General features: G+C 35.4%; 1 protein-coding gene across 1 annotated transcript; it reads left to right on the top strand.

Annotated features, from left to right (window-relative positions):
• Positions 1 to 270: 270 nt before the first annotated feature.
• Positions 271 to 23,563, top strand: TMX3 (thioredoxin related transmembrane protein 3). The gene is made up of 16 exons (XM_088535635.1): positions 271 to 355; positions 573 to 630; positions 4,012 to 4,051; positions 5,046 to 5,169; positions 6,013 to 6,058; positions 7,558 to 7,638; positions 8,521 to 8,620; positions 8,918 to 8,995; positions 11,366 to 11,432; positions 13,615 to 13,713; positions 15,362 to 15,419; positions 16,287 to 16,340; positions 16,666 to 16,722; positions 19,642 to 19,771; positions 21,944 to 22,012; positions 22,966 to 23,563. Exons 1-16 carry the CDS (start codon positions 286 to 288, stop codon positions 23,230 to 23,232), a joined length of 1,398 nt encoding a protein of 465 aa, XP_088391761.1. The 5' UTR covers positions 271 to 285; the 3' UTR covers positions 23,233 to 23,563.
• The last annotated feature ends 1,067 nt before the right edge of the window (positions 23,564 to 24,630 follow it).

Raw genomic sequence — 24,630 nt, 5'->3', positions numbered from 1 at the left:
CCTGACGATCGTGAAGGTCTTTTCCAACCATATGGATTCCCTGGTGCAGATGTCCCAGGCCTTGGTGCCCCCCCCCCCAAAACGTGGCTATGCAGCGGCTCCCTCCGGGAAGGGGCTCACCCACACCCCCCTCCTCCCCACGCGCGGCCGCGGCCCCCTCAGCGCGGGGCGGTACCGGCGCCCACCGCCCGTGGGCGGGGCCCGCGCGCCTGCGCACTGGGGCGCGCCCGGCGCCGCCGCTTCCCCTTCCCGTTCCCTTTCCGGCCGCTCCGCGCTCCTGTCAACATGGCAGCGGCGGCGGCGCGGGGGCCGCGCCGGCTCTGGCAGCAGCAGCAGCAGCTCCTGGGGGCGGCAGGTAGCGGCCGGGCGGGCGGCAGCAGTAGCCGCCGCTGCCGCCACCGGGGCCCATCAAGGCGCGGCGGGGGGAAGGCGGCCCGGGCGGGAAGGTGGTCCCGGGGCTGCGGCTCGGGGGAGCCGGGGCGCCTGAGGGTGGCGGGACGAGGCGGGCGGCTCCTCGGTCCGGCGGCTCCTCCCGCACTCACCGCTGCCTCTCCCGCGCTCCCTCCCCGCAGTGGCCGTCGCGCTGGTGCTGGCTTCGCAGGCGGCTTTCGTGGAGGACCTGGATGAGTCGTAAGTGGCGGCTGCGCCCGAGGGCGCGTTAGGGGGGAAGGAGGGAGCAGCCCAAGGCAGACGCTGCCCGTTGCTGTGTCCTCAGCACCGGGTGGAAGAAGTTTCTCTTGGCAGAAGTGGTAGGAAGGTAGCAAGGCTGTGACATGTGTTAAGGAATATCTGTCATGAGTTACCTTCTGTCTTTGCATCACCAGTTGCGTGGATATGGGCTTGCTGTTCGCACAAAACATGGCTTTCCAAAAATATATATATATATATATAAAGTCAGAGCAGCCAAGCTGATTGAAGGCAACTGCTGCCACAAAGCAGCATAATTATGAGAATTGAAAGAAGGTATAAAAAATAGTTGCATGGGATGTGAGGAGAAGGCATTCAATTGCCATTTCATGATAAGTTTAAGCAGGTTTAAGTCTTTGTTTTTATAAGGGATCAGTCTGTGATAAATCGCTTCACAGAGTTGAAGAGTCAGAAAAGAAAACGCCTGTTTTTTTGTCTAACATTCTGCTTCCTCAGCAAAAGCAGGCAGTGCTAGGATCAATTTGAGGGGCAGTGAAAGCACAAGGGATGGAACATCCTGTCAGGGGTACTGAAGGGAGAAACCTCAGCATCTATGGCTTGTGTTTAAACTGTTGTGCATGAGAAGCCAAAGCACAGAACTGCTTGGCATTGACTTTGCAAAGGTTGTTTTTGATCCGCACCTCATATTTTCAGAGACTGAATTTGAAAAGGCCAAATGAATAAAACGAAATGCATTTGTGCTCCCGCATCATAGTTTGAAGTTTAAATGTAATTGTTGCTTGGAATGACAAAGCATAACTCTGTACTCATGGAGCTTTTGTGAAAGAGCTGCTAGAAGGAAATCTTGATGTAGAATACTTTGCTTTCTAGTCACAGAACTGTAGAGGTGCTTCTGTTTGCATATTTGGAAATTGAAGGTTCCTGTACCAAGCTTACAGGATAGGAGAAAACAAGTAGCTGAGAAGTAACACAGGAGAGTTGAGACCCAACATTGCCCATTTGGCCATAGAAGAGAGGCAGAAACAGAAAGGCAGAGCGAGAGCTGTGTTTTTTGTTGGCCTGTGCAGATATAGCTGCTTGCTATCTGAAATCTGTACTTGTCCTGCCATCTTTGCTGAGCTGTGACAATGTACTAACCAAGCAGAAGAGTAATCTGACTTAAACAAAAGTAAATATTCCTCTATCTGGAGAAGGTGCTGTCATGGCTCAGTACAGAGATACCTTAGAGCTGGGGGAAGCAGCACTTGAGTTGGCCTAGGTTTCATTTCCTTGGGGTTGTGGCCAAAGTTCCTAGTTATGCTCTGTGCTGGTTTCTTTTAACAGTTAAGGATGAACTGGGGTACATAAGTTAAGGTGTTAGGGCAATATTTGGTCACATAATGTTGATGTTGAGATGTGTATGTTTTTGACACATGGTTCTGATTCAAAGATATAACCTCTCTCATCTTTCTGCCAGTATGATTGTGCCTTGTGTCCTGCTGACAGAGAGGGTTGCAGAGGGAAGTTAATGGGAAACTTTGAGATCTTTACCCTTAGAAATATATTTATAGCCCTAGAAAGAGCACCTTTGGGAAATGTTGAAATACCCCTTTATACAGAGATTTCAATTTTTCTTCAACAGTATGTTTAGCCCACTCAGTGTTGTCTAATAATTTTATCACATTTACATTATCAAACTACAGTGGAAGTGCAGATATAAAGTAGTAAAGCTTTAATAAGGAAAAATAAATGACAGATTGTAACTTCATGATAACTGTATACCACTTCTCTTTCTGGACTGAGTTGAGACAATTTTGCTTTTGTCAAACTTCTGTTTTTTCTTGCCATTTGATAGTTTTCTAAACAAGGATTTAGTTTGCCATTCAATGCTTTAATGTTTTTTTTTTTCAGTTACCCAGTAGTACTGGGGGAGAGGTGATAAGGGAGAGGTGATTTCCTTGTAAATTCTTGTTTTATGAACCAGAGGTAATATTCTAAATTCAAATATAACCCAAGATCTGATGATTCGATAGCTGTATTTACCTGTTGCATCATAACCAATTATTTGACTTTATAATTGGAAATGAGCTGGAGCTTTGTTAGAATTCACAAGAGATGATAGACTCTAACTAGTTCTTCCATTAGCTCTGTAATGTTACATCTTTTAGTGAGGTTGCAAAGCAAGCGATTGTTTGCCTTAAAAATGCTGTTTTCTAATAGTTGTGTTGTGCTGTCATTGTAAGTACCTTTACAAACTCAGCATGCTATCAAAAAGAGAAGGGAAAAGGGGGAAGATAATTGATTTCATCACTGAACTGCAGTAGTTTTTAGTTTCAGATACGCAGTTTTGTAATTAGATTATTATATTAGAGATTTTTTTTTTCTCCTAGTAGTGGCCTAGCTCAGTTTTAGTATAATTTCAGGACTATTACATACCATTAGGAAGCTGTTCAATTTTAAATAAAATGTAATATACATTCTGTGATCCTGCTGACTGTCTATGAGCCCTTTATAGTCATGATGCATATTGGGAAATGATGAGTCAGATTATCACTTCTATTAATTGCACCTCAACTCCATAATGTCAACCACATATTTACTAGATAAGTAATTATATGTAATCCTCTCTTTCTATTAAAGACTTGGCAAACTATTTGCAAAGGTGTCACAATCAGGATTTTATACAATGTATTTTGTATTATGTGACATCAGTCCCATTCCTAGTCACTGTTATTAAAGTTTATCTTTTTTTTTTTTTCAGAAAGAAACAAACCTTCCATAAAAATTATGTTTTATTTAACGCACAGTTTACAAGCAGTTATGTAATGAAATTATATGTATGATCTTGTGGTACTTAAAATAATTCAATTCAGTGTGTAACCAGCATTCTAAGAAGTGTCAAGGAAGTTTCATATTACACTCTTTGTGTTGGAATAGAGTAATTTCAGCATCTACTGTCAGATTTGCAGTTGGTGGAGCTAGCTGGTTTGTTAAGTTGCCATTGCTCTAGCAGTAATCTAAACTAATAGTACTAGTGCCTGTTTTTTATTAATAACTTAAACACTTTCTATCCAGTAGTGTTATTTTTATAAAAAGCATAAACTGGAACACCAGTAGTAGTCAAATCCTGAAGGAAGTTGAACTAAAATTAATGTTAACGTTAAAGATAATTCATGGATAATGTATGTTCATTGAAGTGCTAAGCTTAACAGGTGTGTAAATCCATGCTCTAGGAGAATGTACTAGTTGATCTATAAAAATACTAGGTTTTCTATTAGTTTTAATTTTATACCAAGATAAGTGAAGTAATAGTTTACTTTTTCACAAACGAACATCATTTATGTATTTTTCAATGTATCATATATATATTTTTTCCCCTCCTAGGTTTAAAGAAAACCGCAAAGATGATATTTGGCTTGTAGATGTGAGTATGTGAGAAAAACCTGAAGACTTCCACTTGATTTCAAATCAAGCTAGAAACTGAAACGCAAAATGTACAATATGCTACACTGTAGTAAAGCTGCTTAATCATTTGGAAAATCTTTTGTGCATGGTTCAGAAAAATTAACATGATATTAATTCTGTTGACAATATGGATAAGCAATCTGTTTTGTTCAGGATGAAGCAGGAATCAGATTTAGTACTGAATTCAGGCTGCAGCCTCTTTTAAATCTCCTAGGAAGAAGCAGATGATCTAACGCTTAAACTGAGGGGGAGGAGTATAACTAAGATTTGTGGGGTGCTTTTTTTTTTTTTAGTGGGCAAGTTGAGATATACTGTTTCAGAATTAATCAGTAATGTATAGGAAGACAGAAAACAATATTGCCAGGTAATATCTTCCTTGTTAATGTTGCTTACTGTGCCCATTCATGGGCAGAAAGATGGAATGGAATGATTCTCCCACCTGTTCTGGTTTCAGAGAAGATGGGGTCAGTGGGATTTCACAGTGTGCCTGTATAAGAATAATGTCTGAAACTGAAATCCAGAGAGCAGCTTGGAGAAACACTTGTGTATTCTGCTTCCTTTCAAAGGACATTATCCTCCTGTTAGGAAAAAAAAAAAAAAAAAAAAAGTCCGTATTTCTGAGTAAGAATCTTTTCCTAAGATTGATTTATGTAATCTTTTACTTTGCCATAATAGAGGGGGGTATTTAAAAGGTTTTTTTTTTTAATTTTAATGTTACTGCATAGTCTGCTTTTAAATAACTGTTAAATTAGTACAGCAATTAAATAAGTTAATTGTACACTTCTGTTTTCAACGTTAAAAAATAGTGTCAAAGCTCGGTTTACCACTACACCTTTCTAAGCACCTTGAATTTTTATTAAATCTTGTAATATAAAGAAATGCACACATGGAAAATAACTCCTGTTAATGTGTTCGAGAGTTCAAATTAACTTCTCTCTTTTTCTGCTACTCAGTTTTATGCCCCTTGGTGTGGCCACTGCAAGAAATTGGAGCCCGTATGGAATGAAGTTGGTATAGAAATGAAAAGCATGGGTTCTCCAGTAAAAGTTGGGAAGATGGATGCAACTTCCTTTTCTAGTAAGTGTGATTTGATTGGGGGAATTTCATATCATGTGTTTTAATTTTTTTTTAAATAAGAAAGAAGTTGTTCTTCTGTTCTTTATCATATAAACAAATGCACTTGAAAAATCTCTTGAGGTTTATATTCCCTTTAAAGGTTACAGCATGTGGTAGTGTGCATTTTTGTGATATTTGTTCATGCTTTTGTGTCAGAATGCTTTCTGACAGCTGGAAGATAAAAGCTTTTCAAAGATACGACTTTGATATGCTTTTGAGATTACTTTTATACAATAGCACTTCTTTTGACAGCATCTAATTTAATTCCATTTTAGATTCCTCTTATTGATCTTGGACAAGTGTTTATGTTTTTGCTATTACTCTTTTTGGGCAGTTAGTCTGTAAGATGTTACACCAAAGGCCTACTGAAATCACTAGATTCATTACATCACTGTTAAAACAGCTTCTTATAAACCAGAACCAGTCTCAGATATTCTACCCCTTTAATGTTAATTTTCAGTAATATCTTATATTTTTTGACCTTCAAGGGTGTTTGAAGAGAAAAACTTCACTTATTCAAAGAAGTGGTTTGTGTAGACTTAAGTTATATGCGTAATGCTATTGTTTTAGTTTTAATGTGCTTGCTTACAGTCATTTCACTTTGTCTTCAGCCAGGAGGGCGTTGGAAGGGGTAAGGCATAGGGAACAGTGGTGCCCATGTGAGCTTCTTTAATCCATGCATGATGCTCAAATTCATTATTTTTTCATTAATTTACGTGGCTGAAATAGTGAACTGTCTTTAAACTGTGGTCTTGAAGAACAAGATAGACTTAGTTCCCTTTTGCACTTATCAATGTCTTTCAGGTATCGCATCCGAGTTTGGAGTGCGAGGCTATCCAACAATTAAGCTGTAAGTTGATGTTTCTTGTTGAATTGTTTCCTTTCCTGACTGTGATCTCAGGTGGATTAAAAAAATGCACATGTAGCTAGTTGATATCAGATAAAACATTTTTTTTCCTCCTTTTTTTTTTCTCTGAAATCCTTTCTTTTTTTCTTTTTTTTTTTCCTTTTTTTTTTTTTTTTTTTTTTTTTTACTCTGGAATCCTTTTTAATTAGGCTGCCTGATAATAGTAAAAACTAAAACAACGGCAGCTTACCAAGTTTAGAATTAAACTTATGAATTTTATACTTTTATGCAACTTTGTTACATGTATATTTGTGTGCATATGTGCGTGTATTTTAATCACCTCTCTTTTCTCTTCCCTGTTGAAAATCTTTTATAAAGGATACTAGTGATTGCTGCATAGGATAATTGTGAAAGCAGTTGTTTGTCCAGGGGTGTTGATGTCTTCTTTTCTTAAAATTTATAGGAAAACATAAGTAGGTAACAGTGTTGTGTGGATTTGCTCATAATACCCAATCTAAAATCACATTAAAAAAAGTCCTAGTAATTTTGACTAATTTTTACTATGAATATATTGGTTTGTCAGCAGTTTATTGTTTTAGCAAATAATTTCAGAATATGTAATAGATCTTCTGTAGTTAACTTTCTCAAAATGTTGTAAAGATTTTTAACTTTGTAATCTTTAGGGAGGAAACATCCTTCTGGCGTATAAAAGCATTATTTTTTTAATTATTTTTTTAAGATGGCTTTCGTCTTGTAGTTTTCCTACAGTTGTTTGGATTTCAAGGAAGCTTGTTGAAATTTACCAATTTACAAGACATTTAATCTTTTCTATTTTTGCAATATTAATTTACAAGACATTTAATCTTTTCTATTTTTGCAATATTAAGTATGTCATGTCTCCTGTCAGTTAAGTACAGTAAACTGATCAGAACAGGAGTCCTAACTAAGTACATAAATTCAGGAGGTTTTGCAGATCATTCAACATTTTTCAGTTATAAAAGGCCCTTAATGTAGTTTCTGTGTTATTTATTTATTTATTTATTTATTGATAGGGACTAGTCTCTTTGAAATGCTGAACGTTTGGGTGTAGATTTTTTTTAGATATATTTTTAATTTAGTCCTAAGCAAAAGGAAAACCTATTCATTTTCGAAGTAAATGACTGCTGTATAGTAGAAAAAAAATAGCCGTTAAGTGTTAATAATTAAGAACATTATTTTCAGAAAAAAATAAATTTGGCATTGTATAAAAAATTCTACAATTGCATTTTACTGCATTACACAGTTTTATGTTTGGCAAACCAAAGATGACTCTTTTGAGTGATCATTTGACAAATGAGCTTGTTTATTATTTGTAATAGATGACTGTAATACAGGTGTGAAGGTTTTGTAGTTCTACACGTGCAGATATGTTTTTAGTTTGTTGAGCGTCTTTTAAAATCTTCTTAATAGTGTTGTTTTTGCAATGTTTCTATTTTTTCTTCTTTTTTATCCCCTCTGTCCAGCTTAAAAGGTGACTTGGCATACAATTATAGAGGACCTAGAACCAAAGATGATATAATTGAATTTGCTAATAGAGTAGCAGGGTAAGTATAGATTTCCATGAGAATAGTTCTGGTGACTTAAATTGTCAGGATTTTTCTTTAAAGGATGGAATTTAGCTGAAGGACAGAAAGTGGGGCATTAATTTAAATAAGCTACATATTAGTCGCTCAGTTTCATGTGCAATTGTTTAAAAAAAAAAAAATCTAATATACCTTCGAAGCTTGAAAGATGTGGATATTCTTTTACAAGATCTTTTTACACAAGGAAATTGTTTTTACAAGATTGTTCACAGTGATTTCCGTGAACTTTTTCTTCTTTCCTGACAGTGGCCCAGGCACTCAAACCTTATAGACAGTAATGTTTGAGAAGGAAAGAAGTTCAGCATTATTCTTATTCTTAAGAAGCATTCATATATATGTATAAGATTAATTATAGGTCCTAACTGTGTAGTCCAGGACCATCACTGATCTCTAATAAGTTACCAAAAGTCTGTGAGAATGTTTATTTCGGTGACCATATTTCCCAAGCGCTGCACTCAGATCCAAAATTTATTTTTCAAATGACCATGCAGTGCATAAATGACTTGAATATTTATAGTTACTGTAGCAGCATTTTATACTAGGATACACTGAAATTTTATTTAAGGGTGTTACTGAGGGAGAATTCCTGAATTTATTTTAGGGGGTGGGAAGTTCCTTGGGTTTTTTTTGTCTTCCTGGAAAACTTAAACTTGAATCCTTTAAGAGTTAAATAAGAATTTACAAAATAAGCTTTACTTTAATTTGCTTTGGGGAATTTTGAAAGAAACCTATATGAACTGTTCTGGGGGATCTTGTTTGGAGTTTTGCAGCTTGTAGAAACTGAACCTTTTTTTCTTTCTCTTCTTTTTTTTTTTTCTTTCTTTTTCTTTCCTACCCTCCCAGACCTCTAATCAGGCCACTTCCTAGCCAGCATATGTTCGAGCATGTGCAAAAGAGGCATCGTGTGCTTTTCGTGTATGTTGGTGGGGAATCTCCTTTAAAGGTTTGAAACTTGATTAAATAAAGTTATTTCTTTTGGCTCTTCACAGATGTAGTTTAAAATATATCTTCTAAAACAGGTGAGAAAGTAATAGTTGAAAGACTGAAGAAAGTACATATGTTATAATAAAATTTTGTCTTTATAATTACTTCTATAGTGCTTTACATTCTTTCGTTGTAACCATATTTTTTAATTGCTCTTTCAAAATAAGGCTTCCTTTGACTTGTACTAAAAATGAGGAAAATTCCTTTGATTTGTACTAAAAGTTGAAAAGTTTTTAAAAATCTTTGTATTTTTCAGGAAAAATACATAGAAGTTGCCTCAGAACTAATTGTTTATACATACTTTTTTTCTGCCTCAGAAGATGTACTACCTGAGGTAAGCTCTTTCAGTTCTTATTATTTCCATTGACATTGTATAATTCTCCACATCTGTGTCTCCAAATTGGATATCTGTCTTAGAAAAAAGGATTGGTAAATCCTGAGCTGATTACATTGAAATGTTTGATATTCATGTCTACACTAGGTAAAACGTACAAATTGAGTTTAGGTTATGGTAGAGTCTTTTACTGTCTAGTTTGATGAAACTTTTCATAACTGTTAGTGTATAAGTCTCTTGTTAACTAGTCACTACTCATTCACCTTTTTGCAGTGCACATTTGGTATGTGTGTAAATAGTTCATCTGTTATTACTTTGGCCAGATGTTTTGTTCAGCAAATTAATAAAGCAGTATAAACTTAAACAGAAGACATGCAGGATTTTCCCACTGACTTCCCTGATTCGAAGGATACATTACCTCTTCGTACCTTGTGCAAAGCAGCTGATCAAAACACTAGTCTGCTCTGAGATCAAATAACCCAGTCTACTAACTGCAGAATCCCATGCTCTCTCTTTGTGGGATTCTGTAACAAGGAAACCATTCACAGTAAATCACAAGGATGAAAAAAGTCAATGCTATTCTTAAGCCTAACTGTTGTTGTCCAAGTGCTGAAGTAAAATAAAGAGCCTTTCTAATTTCTTCTTATCTCCAAATGGGACCTGAAATGACTTTTAAAGTGGGACATGACTGTGAAAACGCTCATACAGGGTTAGTGGAGTGAGAGCTTACATATTTCTTTTGTGATTCGCTTGGATTTTTTTGATGCACCTAGACTCTTCACAGTGGTGCCCAATGGCAGATTGAGAGGCAACGTGTGCAAATTGACAGGCAGTTTCATCTGACATAAGGAAAAAGTTGTTTTATTGTGAGGGCAACAGAGCACTGGAATGCATTGCACAGAGAAACTGGGGTCTCCTTCCCTGCAGATATTCCTCAGCCATCTGTATAGAGTCCTGTGCCATGTGCTGTAGGAGTCCTTGCTTGAGCCAGGGGTTGGGCTAGATGATCTCCTGAGGTCCTTTCCAACCTCAACCATTCTGTGATTCTTTTCCTTTTTTTTCTACATCCTGCTAAGTAGAACTGACCTCGCTATAAGTAGTGTATCATTAGATTTCCAAAACCCTTGTATCAAGAACTATATTGATTTGAATTTTCCTATTTCTACCTTAGCCTCAGTTGAGCAAGAAAAATAATATTTACTTGCACATTGGAAAGTGCGCCTGGTGATAAAAACGAGCAGACAAGGTTTTCCCACAAAACATAATTTTGCTATAACTCATATTGGTCGTTTCTAGTATTATGTAGAACAGGAAAAATATTGTGAAAACACTGGCTGGTAGTTGTATCCTGCAACCTTTGTTAAAAGATCTGTTTTGCCACTGCACATTATCTTGTCCCAAATTTTAGGCCTCTTTTACAAGCTATGCTCTGCATAGGCTGATCTGCCATTTAAGAGACTAAACTGCTCTTAGAGGAAATAGAATGAGAGCATCATCCAGAATTATCCACTTCCTCGTTGTTTTGAACTGTTAACTGTGAAAGCAGCAGAGTCACAGTGTATCTCTGAGAAGGATAATCCAGAACGATTGTGGGAGGCTCATCAATTAGAAGAATATAATATTATTCCTATTTTTTCCCCAGTACATCAGTAAATTAGAGAGTTCAGCCAACAGTGTCAGCAAGACTAAGCTCAACACATATTCTTTTATTAATCACATAGTCTATTATTTTAACCAAGAGTGTTAGCAAGCAGTAAGGAACAGATGCCAGAATTCATAAACGGCAGGATTGCCTTTTTTCTTTTTTTTTTTTTTTTTTAAGTGACATGCTGAACATGAGATGACTGTTTCTTTAAGTTGCAGAGCAAGGGTGTCTACATCTGGTATATTTTTAAATAAGTCTGTTGATGACCAAATAAATCCTAAATATGTGTTTAGGGTGATAATTCATAGAAGCATTGTTCTGTTTACCTAAATTAGAGCTGTTTACATCCTTGTGCAGAATGAGTGCATTTATATCTTCATCAGCCTGAGCCACAGGAAATGGCACAAACTTACAAGGGGACATGTTATCAATATTACTCTCTCACTCCACAATAATACTGAATATTAGTTTAGTAGAAATAACTGCATATGTATTATGGGTAGACTAACAACAGCATAGAGTGGGAGTAGAGAATAGTAAAAGACTGATGAAACCTTTAAATTTTCATGTTTTTCTACTGCCTAGAATTCATGATAGGCTCTGCTTAAATGGTCCTTTAAACATACTTGAAGATATATCCCTGTAGTCTAGCTGTGCACACTTTAAGATTTGTATAAAATTTTTGAGTCATCCGTGGTTTAATTGAAAAACACCCTCTCTTTCAGTATGTGACATTGCCTGAATTGCCAGCTGTTTTGGTATTCAAAGATGGAACTTACTTTGTATATGATGGTAAGTAAAACTATACATCACCTTCAGACAAAGTACTTGAAGCATGTAAAAAAACACAAAACCAGAACATGTTGAATTCTTTGAAGGTTGAGTTAGGGTTGGTGAGAAATTCTCAAGTTTCATGGTAAGTTATAGTTTTTAAGGAATGGAGAAAAATGGAACTGGAATTTAGGTGTGTAATGCCACTATGTATTTTTTTTATGGAACAAAAATATGATCACTTAATTTTTTTCCATGATATCACAAAAGGCATGTAACAGAAACAATTCCAAATTACTTTGTGCTGGGTGATCACCTGTAAAATTCTTATTTCTAATTATTTTGTAAAAGAGCTTTCCTCTTAAAACATACTAACAATGTTATAGTAAAAATAAATAAATAAATGAGTTATACATATTGAATATGAGAGACTGACTGACATTATTGGGCAGAAATTGGACAGTAAGTTGAGTTTTTCTCTAAAAAAAAAAATTAAAATTCATACTACAAGTATGAATTTTCATACTGAATGCTCTAAACATTTGCAATTAATTGATCCATCATTCTCTCCCTGAAAGAAGAAAAGTTTTCCAAATGATAGGTGTGTACAAAACCAAGACTTAGTTTAGACTTCCAAGGGTTTACCCAGAAGAGTGTTCTAGTTATTGTTAGGGTAGTCTTCTTTCAGATGAACTTTCAAAACATATGAATGTTCCTAAAGGAAGGGACTAACCAGGCTTTTCCTTTTCAAAGGGGTTCTAATTTTACATCTCTCAAACATTCTTTGGCACCTATTTTTCTCCAAAATAGATGCCTTTTTTTTTTTTTTTTCCTTCAAGCTTATTGGTATGTTTTACAGCTTTTATGAGTTGTTTCAGGCCTGTTTTTGTCTGTAGAATAATATAGTGCTTTTGCAGATGCTGAAACATTTCTCTGATAAAGGAAAAATGTTCTCTTCTCATTTTCCTTCAAGAAAACAAATGTTTTTGTAACAGATCATGGTTATCTTTTAATGCCTACTTCAAGGAAAACTAAAATGAATCTCTTTCAGAATTTTTCCTTTTGGATTTTTTTTCCTTTACTTTCAGATCAAGAAGCGTTGATATTAGAAACTTCTGACATGTCTTTGCTTTCATCCGCCTCCCGGTATCAATGAAAAAAGTTTACTTAACCATCCTACCAAGACATGTGCATGTTTTTTGTATGCTCTGGTCTTCAACTGGATCGTTTTTTGCACCAGTCAGTGTTCTGTTTTGGGCTCCTCTCCTGTCTTGCCAGTTGCTTTGAGTTTTCTCACTTTAAGTGGGAACGTTTACTTACCTCGCTTAATTATACTTAAATACTCTGTGTGATTTTTAAAAAAGAACATAAAACACAATTTTACCCCTTTCCTTTTTAAAAATGAAATCTTCCTAGTCTTTCAGAAAGTCTAGTGAGAAGTAAAATGTTTAGCCAAATGTATTTCAAATTTGTCTTTATTTGGTGTTTTGCAAACTTCCAAGGAAAAAGAATGCAGATTGAAATTTAACTTGGAGTTTGTTTGCTCTAGTTTTAGTTCATTGTAACAATATTCAGAACCTCAAGTTCACTATGTGCAACAGTTGGGCCTGAAACAAGTTTGTTTAAGAAGTTTTTCCAGTTTACTTGTGATTAAGATCTAATGGCATAGGCTAGAATTAGCTTCTTTTCAGGTTCTAACAACTAGCAGTTGAAATCCTAGTCTTTTCTTGATTTCCTTTTACTCTGTTTAAGAGCTTTCACCAATATTGCTTTCTGTATTTTTGCATCTCCTCACTTAAACTCTCTTACAACATAGGAACTGTTCCTTTCTGCACTGGGTCACAGTCATCTCTTCAAACAGCATTTTATTTACCCATGATTTGGGTAATTATCAAATCAACTATAGCAGTTTCTACTCAACTGCTGTAATATACTTGCTTTAAATTTATTAATACTGTTAAATAAAAATACTGTTATAAATGTTAAAATATTGAAAATACTGTTACAGAATTCTTAAAACTAAAGAGAAATGTGTTCATACGATTGTATCTAATGACAGGAAAAAAAACGTTGACAAAAGAACCTTTCTATCTAAAGTACTGGAAGCAGTCTCGAAAAAAGAAGTGAGTTTTCTGTTTGCTTGCTTGTTTTTAAATACAAAATGTTTGTTTAATCTTCAGGGTGTTTTTTTTTTTTTTTTTAGAGTATGAAGATGGTGATCTGACATCTTGGATAAACAGAGAAAGATTTCAAGGTTATCTTAATGTAGATGGCTTTACATTGTATGAACTTGGAGATACAGGTGAGAAAGTGCTACCACTGAATTCTTCTACATCTTTTAAACACCATCCAATATCAAAAATCATCTAAAAACGTGTTTTTAAAAGTAATTAACCTGCTAAAATTGATAGTGTCTACTGTCATTTGAAGTTGGTGAGACTGTTTTTATTGATTTGTGGCATCAGCCAAAGCCGACAGTAGTCGTTTCTTTGTAACATACAACTTTGTCTAGTCCTGTAACAGTCAGAAAAAAAAAGTGAAGCTTTGAACATAAAATTTTTGTCCTCAAATTTAAGTCCTTTAAGTCCTCAAATACCTACAAAGAATTTTATTATTCTTTTTAGGGATTTTTAAAAGGAGCTTAGATTTGTCTAAAGTTTTGACTATCCATCTTTAAAATGGATATGGTGAAGAAAGGAGAAGAACATGTGATAAAGTGAACACCTTGCTTTAGCTTTTCTCTAATAAAATTTTCCAAGTCAAATGAAAACTTCAAAGCTAAGTGATGTGTGACAAGTGATCTGTTCTATATCTGAGGTGTACATTCACCAAAGTAGCAGATTCTTGTGACTAGTTTTCCAGAGTTTTCCTCCTTAAAATATACCTTCCGTTTAAAAAGAAAGATGCCTAAACGTTTCAGTCAATGTAACATTGACTTATTTCAGGTATTAAGGATTATGAAATGTCTAATCTTAAATGTTTGTAAAAAGCATATTATTATACATATGTTTTTGTAGGATATTTACAGAAGTGTTCCAAAATGTTTAAATGTAGCTGTGTCTTGCTGTTTAATTTTTTTTTCCTCAATTCCTTGAATTACAAGAAAAAAAAAAGGAAGCAATAACTTTAGTAATATGATGGAGATATTACCATTTCACCCAGTACCTGGAATTCAGGAATTCATCTTTTTTTCTGTTTTTACTTCTTGATCTAAAAAGTGTTTGGGAAAAAAGTTTCATGTTCTTTAGAAAAAATACTATGTTCTTTTGGGGTTATTTGGTAAATCTGTGTGGAGGGTCTTGCAAAAGCTCCTCTGATTAACCAAGCTTCTCTGGCAAGGATTGAACTAAGAATCTGTCTTTCTTGTTTAATGATTTCTTTTGTCTGTCACTAAATTCCTACCTTTTCTTTCTGTAAGGATACGACTCCAGATTTTTAAGAATATTGAACAAAAATAAGGGATGTTTAATTAAGACAATCGTGGTTAGATCACTTTGAACCAGCTTGTAATTATATAATATTAATATAATTTAATATTAGTTTTATATAATCTTTATAATAGTTTTTCATAGCATAATATTTATGTATATGCAAATATGCCTCTTGGATTCCTGTGTATATAAACTATGTATTTGTCCATACTTTTCTTCTTTAACTTCTTTATTCTTTAACTTCTTTCTTCTGTGCTTGTCATAGAATGCTAAAGATGTTGCATTAAGCCACATGTTAGTGTATTTTCAACAGTTTAAGAAAACTGGCATTTGATCAGCTAAAAGAGGTTATTTGCCGTTCCAGGTTTGTTAGTAAACTAATTCCTGCTAGAAACTAATGGATTAGTTTCCTGGAAACTAATTCCTGCTAGATCTTCTAGGTCATAAGTATGTTTCATAAGGGGAATATGTGTGCTTTTTTTTTTTTAATGGTTTAATATATTTCATTCCTTATTTTAGGGAAACTTGTGGCTATTGCAGTCATTGATGATAAAAACTCGTCAGTGGAACATATGAGGTACAGAAATGAGTATTGGTGACACTGAGAGAAAAGTGCTGATCTGGCAGAAAACATTGTTGGCTTATAGAATTTTGGGAATTTCCTGAAACTTTTTAACTATTCGAGAATAAGTTAAATGAAAGGTTTCAACTTGTGGATGATCTCCAAATTATTAATTTACTGAGCTTACTCAGTTTATGGCTGTTTTGAAGTCCATGCAAGTTTTCAGTGAGAGTTTGATTGGAATTTCTGTATCACTTCACTTATGAGATCACAGGAAGACATAAGAAATAAGCATTTTTGATCTTTGTGGCAATAATTGAATAGCTTTTTAAAAAACTAATATGTTACCTTTTCAATACAGAAAAGAATACTTGAGTTCAGGCAGCTGAGATGAAGAATAATCATCTTTTTTGTTAAAGTTTGTCTCAGTTGTGTTAAAATGAATTTGATGATGCTTAACTTTTTGTTGTATGTCGGACCTGTATCCAGAGAGGTTATTTTCAGCTGGGTCTGCTGAAGAAATTGGGAGGAATCACGCTGCCCCAACTCCGTTTCTGATTAGATTAATCAGCTAAGAATATTGTTCAAATTCCATGTATATTATTTTTCCAGTTCTACTTTTTTATTCAAGAGCACAATGCTCTATCCTTAGGAAAGAAATGGATGGATCAAGATAGCCTCTCTTGTGTTTTTCTCATATTGAGACTCTATAACATTTCAATCCTAAGAAAGCATGCAAGGTGAACAAGGTGTTTTGTTACTGGAATTAGAAAAATTGCTGATGAGATAAGTTACTCCTTATTACAAAAATCTAAATGTGTCTTGTTTGGATTTTGATGGAATATACCTTACATACCAGTGCAACTTTTTTTTCTTCTCCAGACTAAAATCTATTATTCAGGAAGTTGCTAGAGATTATCGGGATCATTTTCACAGGTATGCTTCTGTAGTACTACAGCATCTTAGACTGAGCTTCAGCATTGACATTTCTAAAACAGCAGTCGCTTTGACATAAAAATAGTGTTGTGCCTTGTTATTAGTATGCTAATGTAAATAATATTCGCGCATAAGACAGTTTCATCAGTCATGTTTTGGAATGTTGTCTATTCTGCAGTCTGGCCTGTTTTTCAAAATATATTGTGCATTCAGTGTGTGCTGTCTTCACTTGCAAGAAAAATATTTAAGGAGGAACTTCTGATACTGAAACTCATTATTCTCATTATTTATTTCATGATTATGCTTTTCACTGTGTCTCTACCAGAGATTTCCAATTTGGCCATATGGATGGAAATGATTACATTAATAGCCTACTAATGGAGTAAGTAAATTCTTAGTTGAGTATTACTTCTGTTGCTATACTTGTCACTAGTTATATTAAAGTACAACCTTCTGAAGAAATTCTGCTTTTCTTGGATTTTAAGAAAAAAGATTGCTGTGCTCAAAAGTCAGTGTGTAATGTGGTCGTTTCTTAATCTAAAGCTGCATAGTTTAGTGTTAGAAATTTGTCTTGCTGTTAGTGCTGACAAGGCCAGTCTTTCAAATTGGCTTTTTTTTTCTTAAAAAAAAAGGTTATTATATCTCAGTTCTGCCTACAAGGAATGGAAAAAAAATAGAAATTGCTTCAGTTTGTAACTGAAATTATAAATGTTTGTATTATCTGCATTTTTTATTCGTTTATGGAGGTACTTGCTTTATTCTTATTGACAGGTATTGAAGCCTGATGCTCATTGCAAGTGGCTGTTACTTCATTAGCTGTGCTTTGTCAGGAAAGTGGCTGAACAGCAAAATACAGTGATTTCCTGAGTTTTTTTAATAAGAAATCTTTGTAAGAACAGAGATTCATATCAATTAGTATTTTCCAAAGTGATTTTGGAGAGAAGGGCATAAATTAATGAACAGACACTTTAAAATCCTGATTTCACCATGTGTCTTAATATTTATAATGTGCAGAATTATACTGCAGCAGAGAAGCATAAAATACACAGACGATGTTATCTGTCCTTGATGCAAAAAAATTAGTACATCTTTGAAATATTCTTCAAAAATTCTAAAGCCACGAAGAGCCTATGAGGCCCAGGTAACAAATCCAGGCAGATTTGCAGGCGCTGCGCTCTGCAGCTCCGTGGAGGCCCCAGCTCTGTGTATCAGTGCAGTGCCTGCAGTCTAGTGTCTGAACACAAGTAATCTGGAAGTGACTGCATTGCAAATAGAGCTTAAACAGTGTGATTGAGCTAGTGATTTTATAACTGCCAAAATTGGGACTCCCCTCCCTTTTTTTGCCTGTTTTGTGTAGGTCCTTACCTGACTGTATGGAGCTGCTGGAGCACATTTATCTGGCAGAAATGTTGCTCTTTCCCTGTTTGGGAGCGTGGGGGAGTTACTTTGCTAATGTAGCAGAAAACCAAGTGTCTTCAGATATGTTCTACAGAGCTCAAGAACTAATGTACAAAGAAGGGACACAGGGGGGTGACATTCTTAGAAGGGAGAAAAAGAAGGGGAAGAAGACAAAACTGGCATGTACAGCGGTAGTGGTCTGATAGCTATTACTGCATCTTTTCAGCTCCTTTGTTTAATTTCATTCTCCAAAATGCCTGATTTTGTAACATATGGGAATCTTTTAAAATATTCACGGGCCTCAGGTTTATTTTTTAAAGAATAATGTATGTATTTCCAGTATAAGTGGAAATCGGCAAAGTAAAAAATATATTCAGTAGTATAAGTAGTTGTTCTTTCGGTAAACCTCTATTGTCAGTGCTTCGGTTTTCCACGAGATGGCAGCAACTACAAACGAGCAAAACAGCCTCTTGAAAAACTGTCTGCTGAAGTGTGTGAGTGTGTGTGAGTGTGTGTGTGAGTGTGTGTGTGAGTGTGTGTGTGTACGTATATGTTTGGAGTATGGTAAAATCCAAGAGGGCAGGCTCTGTTTCTTCTCACAGAGCACAAATGCTTGCCCAGGTTTGACTCCTGCTTATGTTTGTCCCTAATAAGTAGAGAATATTTTTAATGCAACTTTTCTTTAGACATTTATAAATATATAAATAAATCCACTTGAAAGGATGAAGTTATTTCTGTAGTTGGTTCTACTTTTTTTGAGATATGCCATTATTTCAACTTGAGACTTAAGATTTTTGGTCTGCACAAATTTTGTAAGTCTTCTAAAAGTTTTATTATTCCTGGGAAAACGAATAGTTTAAGAAGTATTAACATTTACATTTTTGGAATTTATTTTTAAAAATCTTGAATATATGAGGAAACTTAAAGGTATTTCTGTAGCTTTAAGAAAAATGGAGTCTTGATTAATTAATAAAAATATTGTAATGAAATAACTGATTGTTGGCTCTGATGCCACAGTTATGGTTAAAGTTATCAATATTAGGTATATAAAATATGTATGAACATGTCACTATTAGACAAGAGTGAAAATTAGAAAACTGAATGATGTGAAGAAGAGACTCCTAATGCATAAATACATTATTGATAATAACTTAGCAAATGAACAAAGGGAGCAGAATACTTTTAAAATGTTTTTTTTAGGTCTTGTTTGTCAACCAGTGTACTCATGCAGTATTATTTTTGTCTAAACACGTTTTACTTTGAAGTTGATTCTTCTTTGAGCCATAGATTGGACTAGTTTATCTCAAGGGTCATTTCCAACTTAAATTTTTGGTTTCTGGGATCCTAAACAATGAATATGGAGTTCAGCTAATGAATAATGGGTTAAAGACTAGCGGTAGCTTATGTGCTGCATCTGAAAGGAATACAATAAAACTTTGGTAGATATGTCTTTCTTTTGGGCTTGAAAGGTAGAGGTTAATTGATAGTGCTGATCAATTGGACCATGATTGTATGTGATTGAAATTTTGGGTTATAGTTTTTTGTTTTAGTGCACTACAGCCCTTCATAAGTTTATATTTCAAACAGACAGCTACTGTCTGAGATGTTTCAGTAGCTGTCAAATCACAGGGTACCTGATTTGCACTCAGTATAGGTTTCTAAAATGCAATAAGCTTCAGTAAATTCACAGACAGAAATGTGAAAGAAAAATGTTAATAAAAAAAACATGCTTGTGGCTTTAAGGTGCATCTCTTTCCCTTTGCCTATGTCAGAGCTGTTTTTTTGGGAGCGCATATGAAGAGAAGGTTACTGGATACGCTTTTAAACTGTGCAGGGGACATTTGAATTGCAATGTTTTGTGCAGTATTTCTGTAAATATCTAACACTTGTTTTATGTTTTCAGTGACTTGACAATCCCCACTATTGTGGTATTGAATACCTCCAATCAGCAGTATTTTTTACCAGATAGGCAAATTGAGAACACAGAAGACATGGTTCAGTTTATTAACAATATCTTGGATGGTACAGCTGAAGTAAGTCTCCAATATGACATGGAATATATTGGTTGGTGTTGATTTCCTTAAGATATTAAAGTAGGGAAAAAGTAATTTGCTAACCCTAATTTAGTATCCATTATCTTTCTGCCTCTCCATGATGGTGAATGTTGTGATTCTTGAGGTATATCTTTGCTCACTGCTCTGAGTTCATTACCTCTGACAGAAAGTAACTCTGTTTTTCTGCATGTAGCTTGCCATTAGCTGATAAGTTGAGAGGATTTGTATTCCTTCTCCTGATTTGCTTTAAATGCAGGCGTTTAAAATTGCCATTTAATCTCTTGCTTAGAGTAACTCCACTCTTTCTTTTTACTCTGTTTTCTTTTAGGAAGTGGATAAATTCAAACTCTACTTTCTTTTAAGAAGTGAATAAATTCAGTGGCTTGATGAGTGATAAGTTCCAATTGAAAAACCTATGGTATATTTACATTGCGTGTTTCAGACAGATATGAGGTTACCTCTCTATCTTCTTTAAAAGACCACTCATTTTTTTAGGTTTGTTACAAGAAAATGAACTTGTAAACCCATGTGGAATTGATGGCAAAACCTTGGCAAAACCAACTCCTGTTCGTTCTGCCCTCGGGGTACTTAAAGATGGGCAGAGAGCTGTGTGGGTGAGAAACAGTTCTGTGGATCAGAGCCTTCCTCCCTACATAGCGGGCAGGAGGGACTTGCAACCAAGGGAGGCAGTGCTAACAAATCACCCCAGGATCTTCTGGGAGAAGGAATGTCTCTTGGAATGCCTGGTCTGAGCCCCAGGCAGTTAGTGTTAGGTGGTGAGGTAGCAATAAGTAATACTCTGGATTCCTTCAGTCGTATGGGATGCTTTATTTAATCTGGCACATACATGTAGTACAGCATAATATAAATTGAGCTGCTTACGGTTTATGGCTTTACTGGCCATGCTTGGAGTTATAAGAGCAGGGGTGTTTCTGCAACTTGATGGTTCTTTGGTCTTCAGTTCTCATTTCTTTTATTGTGTTTTCAAATTGTAAGTTGTTATTAATATCTACTCATCTGCATATAAATATCCTCATTGAAGCACCAAGAAAAATTGATTTCTGTCTGCTTTTTCACTCTGAATAATTTCATTTTTTGTGATCTTTTCATTTTGTCATAGTATCGCTCATCCCTTTATACTTTTTGTTTACAGTATTTCAGCTAGAATGATTAAAGGTCTATCTAGATGCACATCTTTATCTTAACCCTTTCACATAAATGTAAAAAAAAAAAAGTGATGTCATTAAAGCTAAACAGAGCTGTATATATCCATATATAAATAAAAAATGGCATTACTTTAGCTATGTTCAGGCCAAGAAATCATGTAGCTGTTAAGGAATGGCAGTTTTTCCCAGGTAAAGGAAAAGGGAATACAAACTTTCCGAATTGTAGTGGAATTTTGGGGGAGTTTAACCCCACTCCTTCCTTGATAGAAAATAAGAATACGAAGGTGAATAATCCCAAACTGTTGTGCTTCATGGTAGCTTTCTGAAGTCAGGCATCTTTATGAATCTTCTGGGGTTTTGGTGGAGAACGAGCCCTGCTCAGTTGGCTCCTCCAAATTGTAGCTTTTCAGCCCATTTGTTCCTTGGGTAAAGAGAAAGTGAAGACTGTGTCTGTTCAACAGATGAATTGCCTTCGAATTCCCATAGTATTTTGAAGATGTATATAAATTAGGAGGTGTGATAGGTATAGGCTGTAGTTATTCAGCTCGAGCTTTGTTTACTATGCCTACATGTCCTCTTTTTTTATTCAGCTCTTAAGTTTCCCTGACAGCTGCAATCATCATTTAAAATAGATAGACAGCAGCAGAAGGAAAATTCAGGAGACCTCTTCAAGATTGTAGAGTTTTCATAGCCAGACACATGGTAGTTTCTGCTAGTGTTTTTCTGTGGTAAGAGGTGGTAAAGAGTGCCAGTTCACCGTTGACATTGGTTGCTTTAAGCATGTTTGAGAGGATTTTTCAGGTGGCTGTTGAAATGCTTGTCCTTGCTTGAGAAGTTGGAGTGTCTGGGCATCATGAGATGCAAGAATAATTACTTTTTATTTCCTTCTAAAGGGGCTTAAGATTGCAAGGTCTGAAGAATGAACTTTTGGCATCATAACTGAAAAGTGTCAACAGTTTTGACATGGTTCCATTTGAAATTGCAGGCACAGGGTGGTGATGGATTTCTGCAGCGAATCAAGAGAATAGTCTATGACGCCAAGTCCACTGTAGTTGTAAGTTCCCTTTTTGTTCTCTTTGGTTTAAAGTCGCTAGTCAAGTTGCAGACCCTTTCAGATGATTTAGAAGTACTTTTATACCCATTTTGACTGTTTTTTCTGTTTTCGTACGTATCCATATATGTAAACATACAAATACAGATTTAAGCCTAGTGAACCTGTCTTAAAGCTTCGAATAGTATTTTCCAGTGTGGTAAGTGTTCAATATATGTATAGTCAAAACCCTAGTCAATCTCTTACTCTTTTTTTTACTCCTTTCTTGTTTTCTAACTTGCCACATATTTTAACTAGTAGAAGAGAGAGAATTCAAAGTCTTTTCCTTGACACTTTTGGTGCCTTTTGCCTGAAACTGACAGCTTTTCTGTGTTCTGTGAAATGTTATGGTTTCAGTCTAGCTAGCACCTAAGTGAATTACTTAGAGGTTTTTATCATCATATTTACAGTTTAGCTATGCTTAACAGAATTTTATCACTTTATTCACTAAATCACTTTCTTCGCTTGTTCTAGACAACCCAAAAACTTCTGCAGTGAGCTTAAGTTGAAATCTGCACGTTTCTGTACCCATGGCTTCCAAACTTTTGTGAAAGTGCTATATTAAGGCATCAGTTTTTAAAAAACAAAAGCCCATTTCTTCTGAATAAAACCTGTAGGAGTGGCTTTGATGCCTTATGATGACTTAGGCCTAACAAATTTTAATGTGCACAGGTAAGAGCTGAAATTATTAGTACTTTGATGCTATTAAAACAGCTGCTTTTCAAACTTATGGCACATTGTCATTCACCATCCCGGTGGAATGCTTTAGTATCAGAAGTTTTGAGACTTGTATAAACTTAAAATAGGAATGATGAGATGATTCCTACTCCCTGAAGAAGTAGTCAGGAGGAATTTTGTGTGGCAACTTTGTGTATTCACCAGAAGGGTTTTTTGACTTCAGATTTTTGTTCCAACAGTCTGTGTTCAAGAGTTCACCGCTGCTGGGATGTTTTCTCTTTGGGCTGCCCCTGGGGGTCATCAGTATCATGTGCTATGGCATCTGCACAGCTGATACAGAAGGGGCTTTAGATGAAAGTGAGTCACCTAAAAAGGGAAGTGGTGATCGGGAGCTCACAGATGAAGGCAGTGAGGAAGAACAAGAAGAAGAAAAAAAGGAAAAATATACAGAACTTTCAGACGGAGAGCTTAAACAGAAAAGCATATTGGAAAAGAAAAAAGACTAAATTGTTTAGAAAAAAGAATTCTCTAGGATTTCCAAATAGACTTATTTATTGAAGGTAGTCATTTATTAATGATCTTCATGAATGCGGACCTTTTTATCGGAATTACGTAGTTTTGACTTGCATGTATTCAAATCTTTTCAGATATTGACAGGGAAAAAAGGAAATTGGAAGTTCTCTTAATTGTCTTTAATATCAAAGAGCAGTGTAAACCAAGGGAATTTGCAGGTACGACTCTGCTATTTTTTGATTTTTTTTTTTTGAATTGTACATTAGAACAGTGAAATAAGATGGTATTACTGACTCCAGTCTATGTGATGAACTACTAATAATATAGCCTTGCTAAACACTTGTTTATCTAAAATTAAGGATGGAAACCAAGAAAGAATAAGAGGTCTGTAAAGTCTTTCAGAGACTGAGAGCTACAGACAGCTTAGAGTTTTCCAAAAAGTCACTTATTTTCGTGGTTGCACATTATTTTGGAAAAAAAACCTTTTTAAAAAAATTTTATATAAAATTAAGAATAAATTGTTCTATTTGGAGGACTGTTTTATCATGTAATAATATATTTACAGGTGGTTAAGAATGTCTATTTGATAGAGGTTGTGGGAGTTATATATTAAAATAAGTCCTTATTAGAGCTTTATGCAGCTAAAAGTTGTTGGAAAGCTACATTATAAGCCTCTCTTTAAAACAGGATTTCCTATTAAATTCCTTAATTTTATAGATATTAAATTATGCAAGTAATTACGCACATTTTAATGCAAATCAGAATCCACAGTGTAGTTTGATGACAGAGGTCTTAAATATTTAAGCGTCCTTCAACTGCTTTGCATAACTGTAATGACAAGCTGTTCAGAATGGTGTGAACCTGTTTACAATGTTAAAGTCAGATTGTTACATATCTTTGAGGTTGTCGATACTTCTGAGACTGTTGCCTGCTCTGAAGAGGAGTTAATAGAGCATAACTTTAATATCCTTCGAAGGAGGGATATTTGTCAGTGTCCTGCATTTTCACTACCTATTCAGTCATAAAAGTTGTTTTAAACACAACCCTGTGACTGTGAAAAGGACTGACTTCTCTCCAGGGTTAAAATCCTCAAGGATGAGCTATAAGGTGGCAGCCTTTGGTGCTATGGAGTGTGCCATAGGAGGGAAGGGGGGGAAAAAAGCTTTTGTTGTTTCTCCTCTTTGTATCCATGGAAATTTTTTTTTTTTTATAGTATACAAATTTTCATGTCATCTCTTATGTGGCAGCTTGATGACATAAGAAGTTACATGATGTAGCACAAAAATTAAAGAAGGTTAAATATGACTGTTGGTGAACTTAAATAAGGTTTATGCCAACATAAAAGTTACGATGATATGAACCCTAACGGGGGAAAATGCAGCTTTTATTTT

Source organism: Tinamus guttatus, unplaced genomic scaffold, assembly GCF_059628265.1.
Source record: "Tinamus guttatus ecotype Peru unplaced genomic scaffold, ASM5962826v1 Tinamus_guttatus_pri_ptg000639l, whole genome shotgun sequence".
In the NCBI taxonomy this organism is placed as follows: Eukaryota; Metazoa; Chordata; class Aves; order Tinamiformes; family Tinamidae; genus Tinamus; species Tinamus guttatus.
This window is presented reverse-complemented; position numbering and strand designations above follow the sequence as displayed.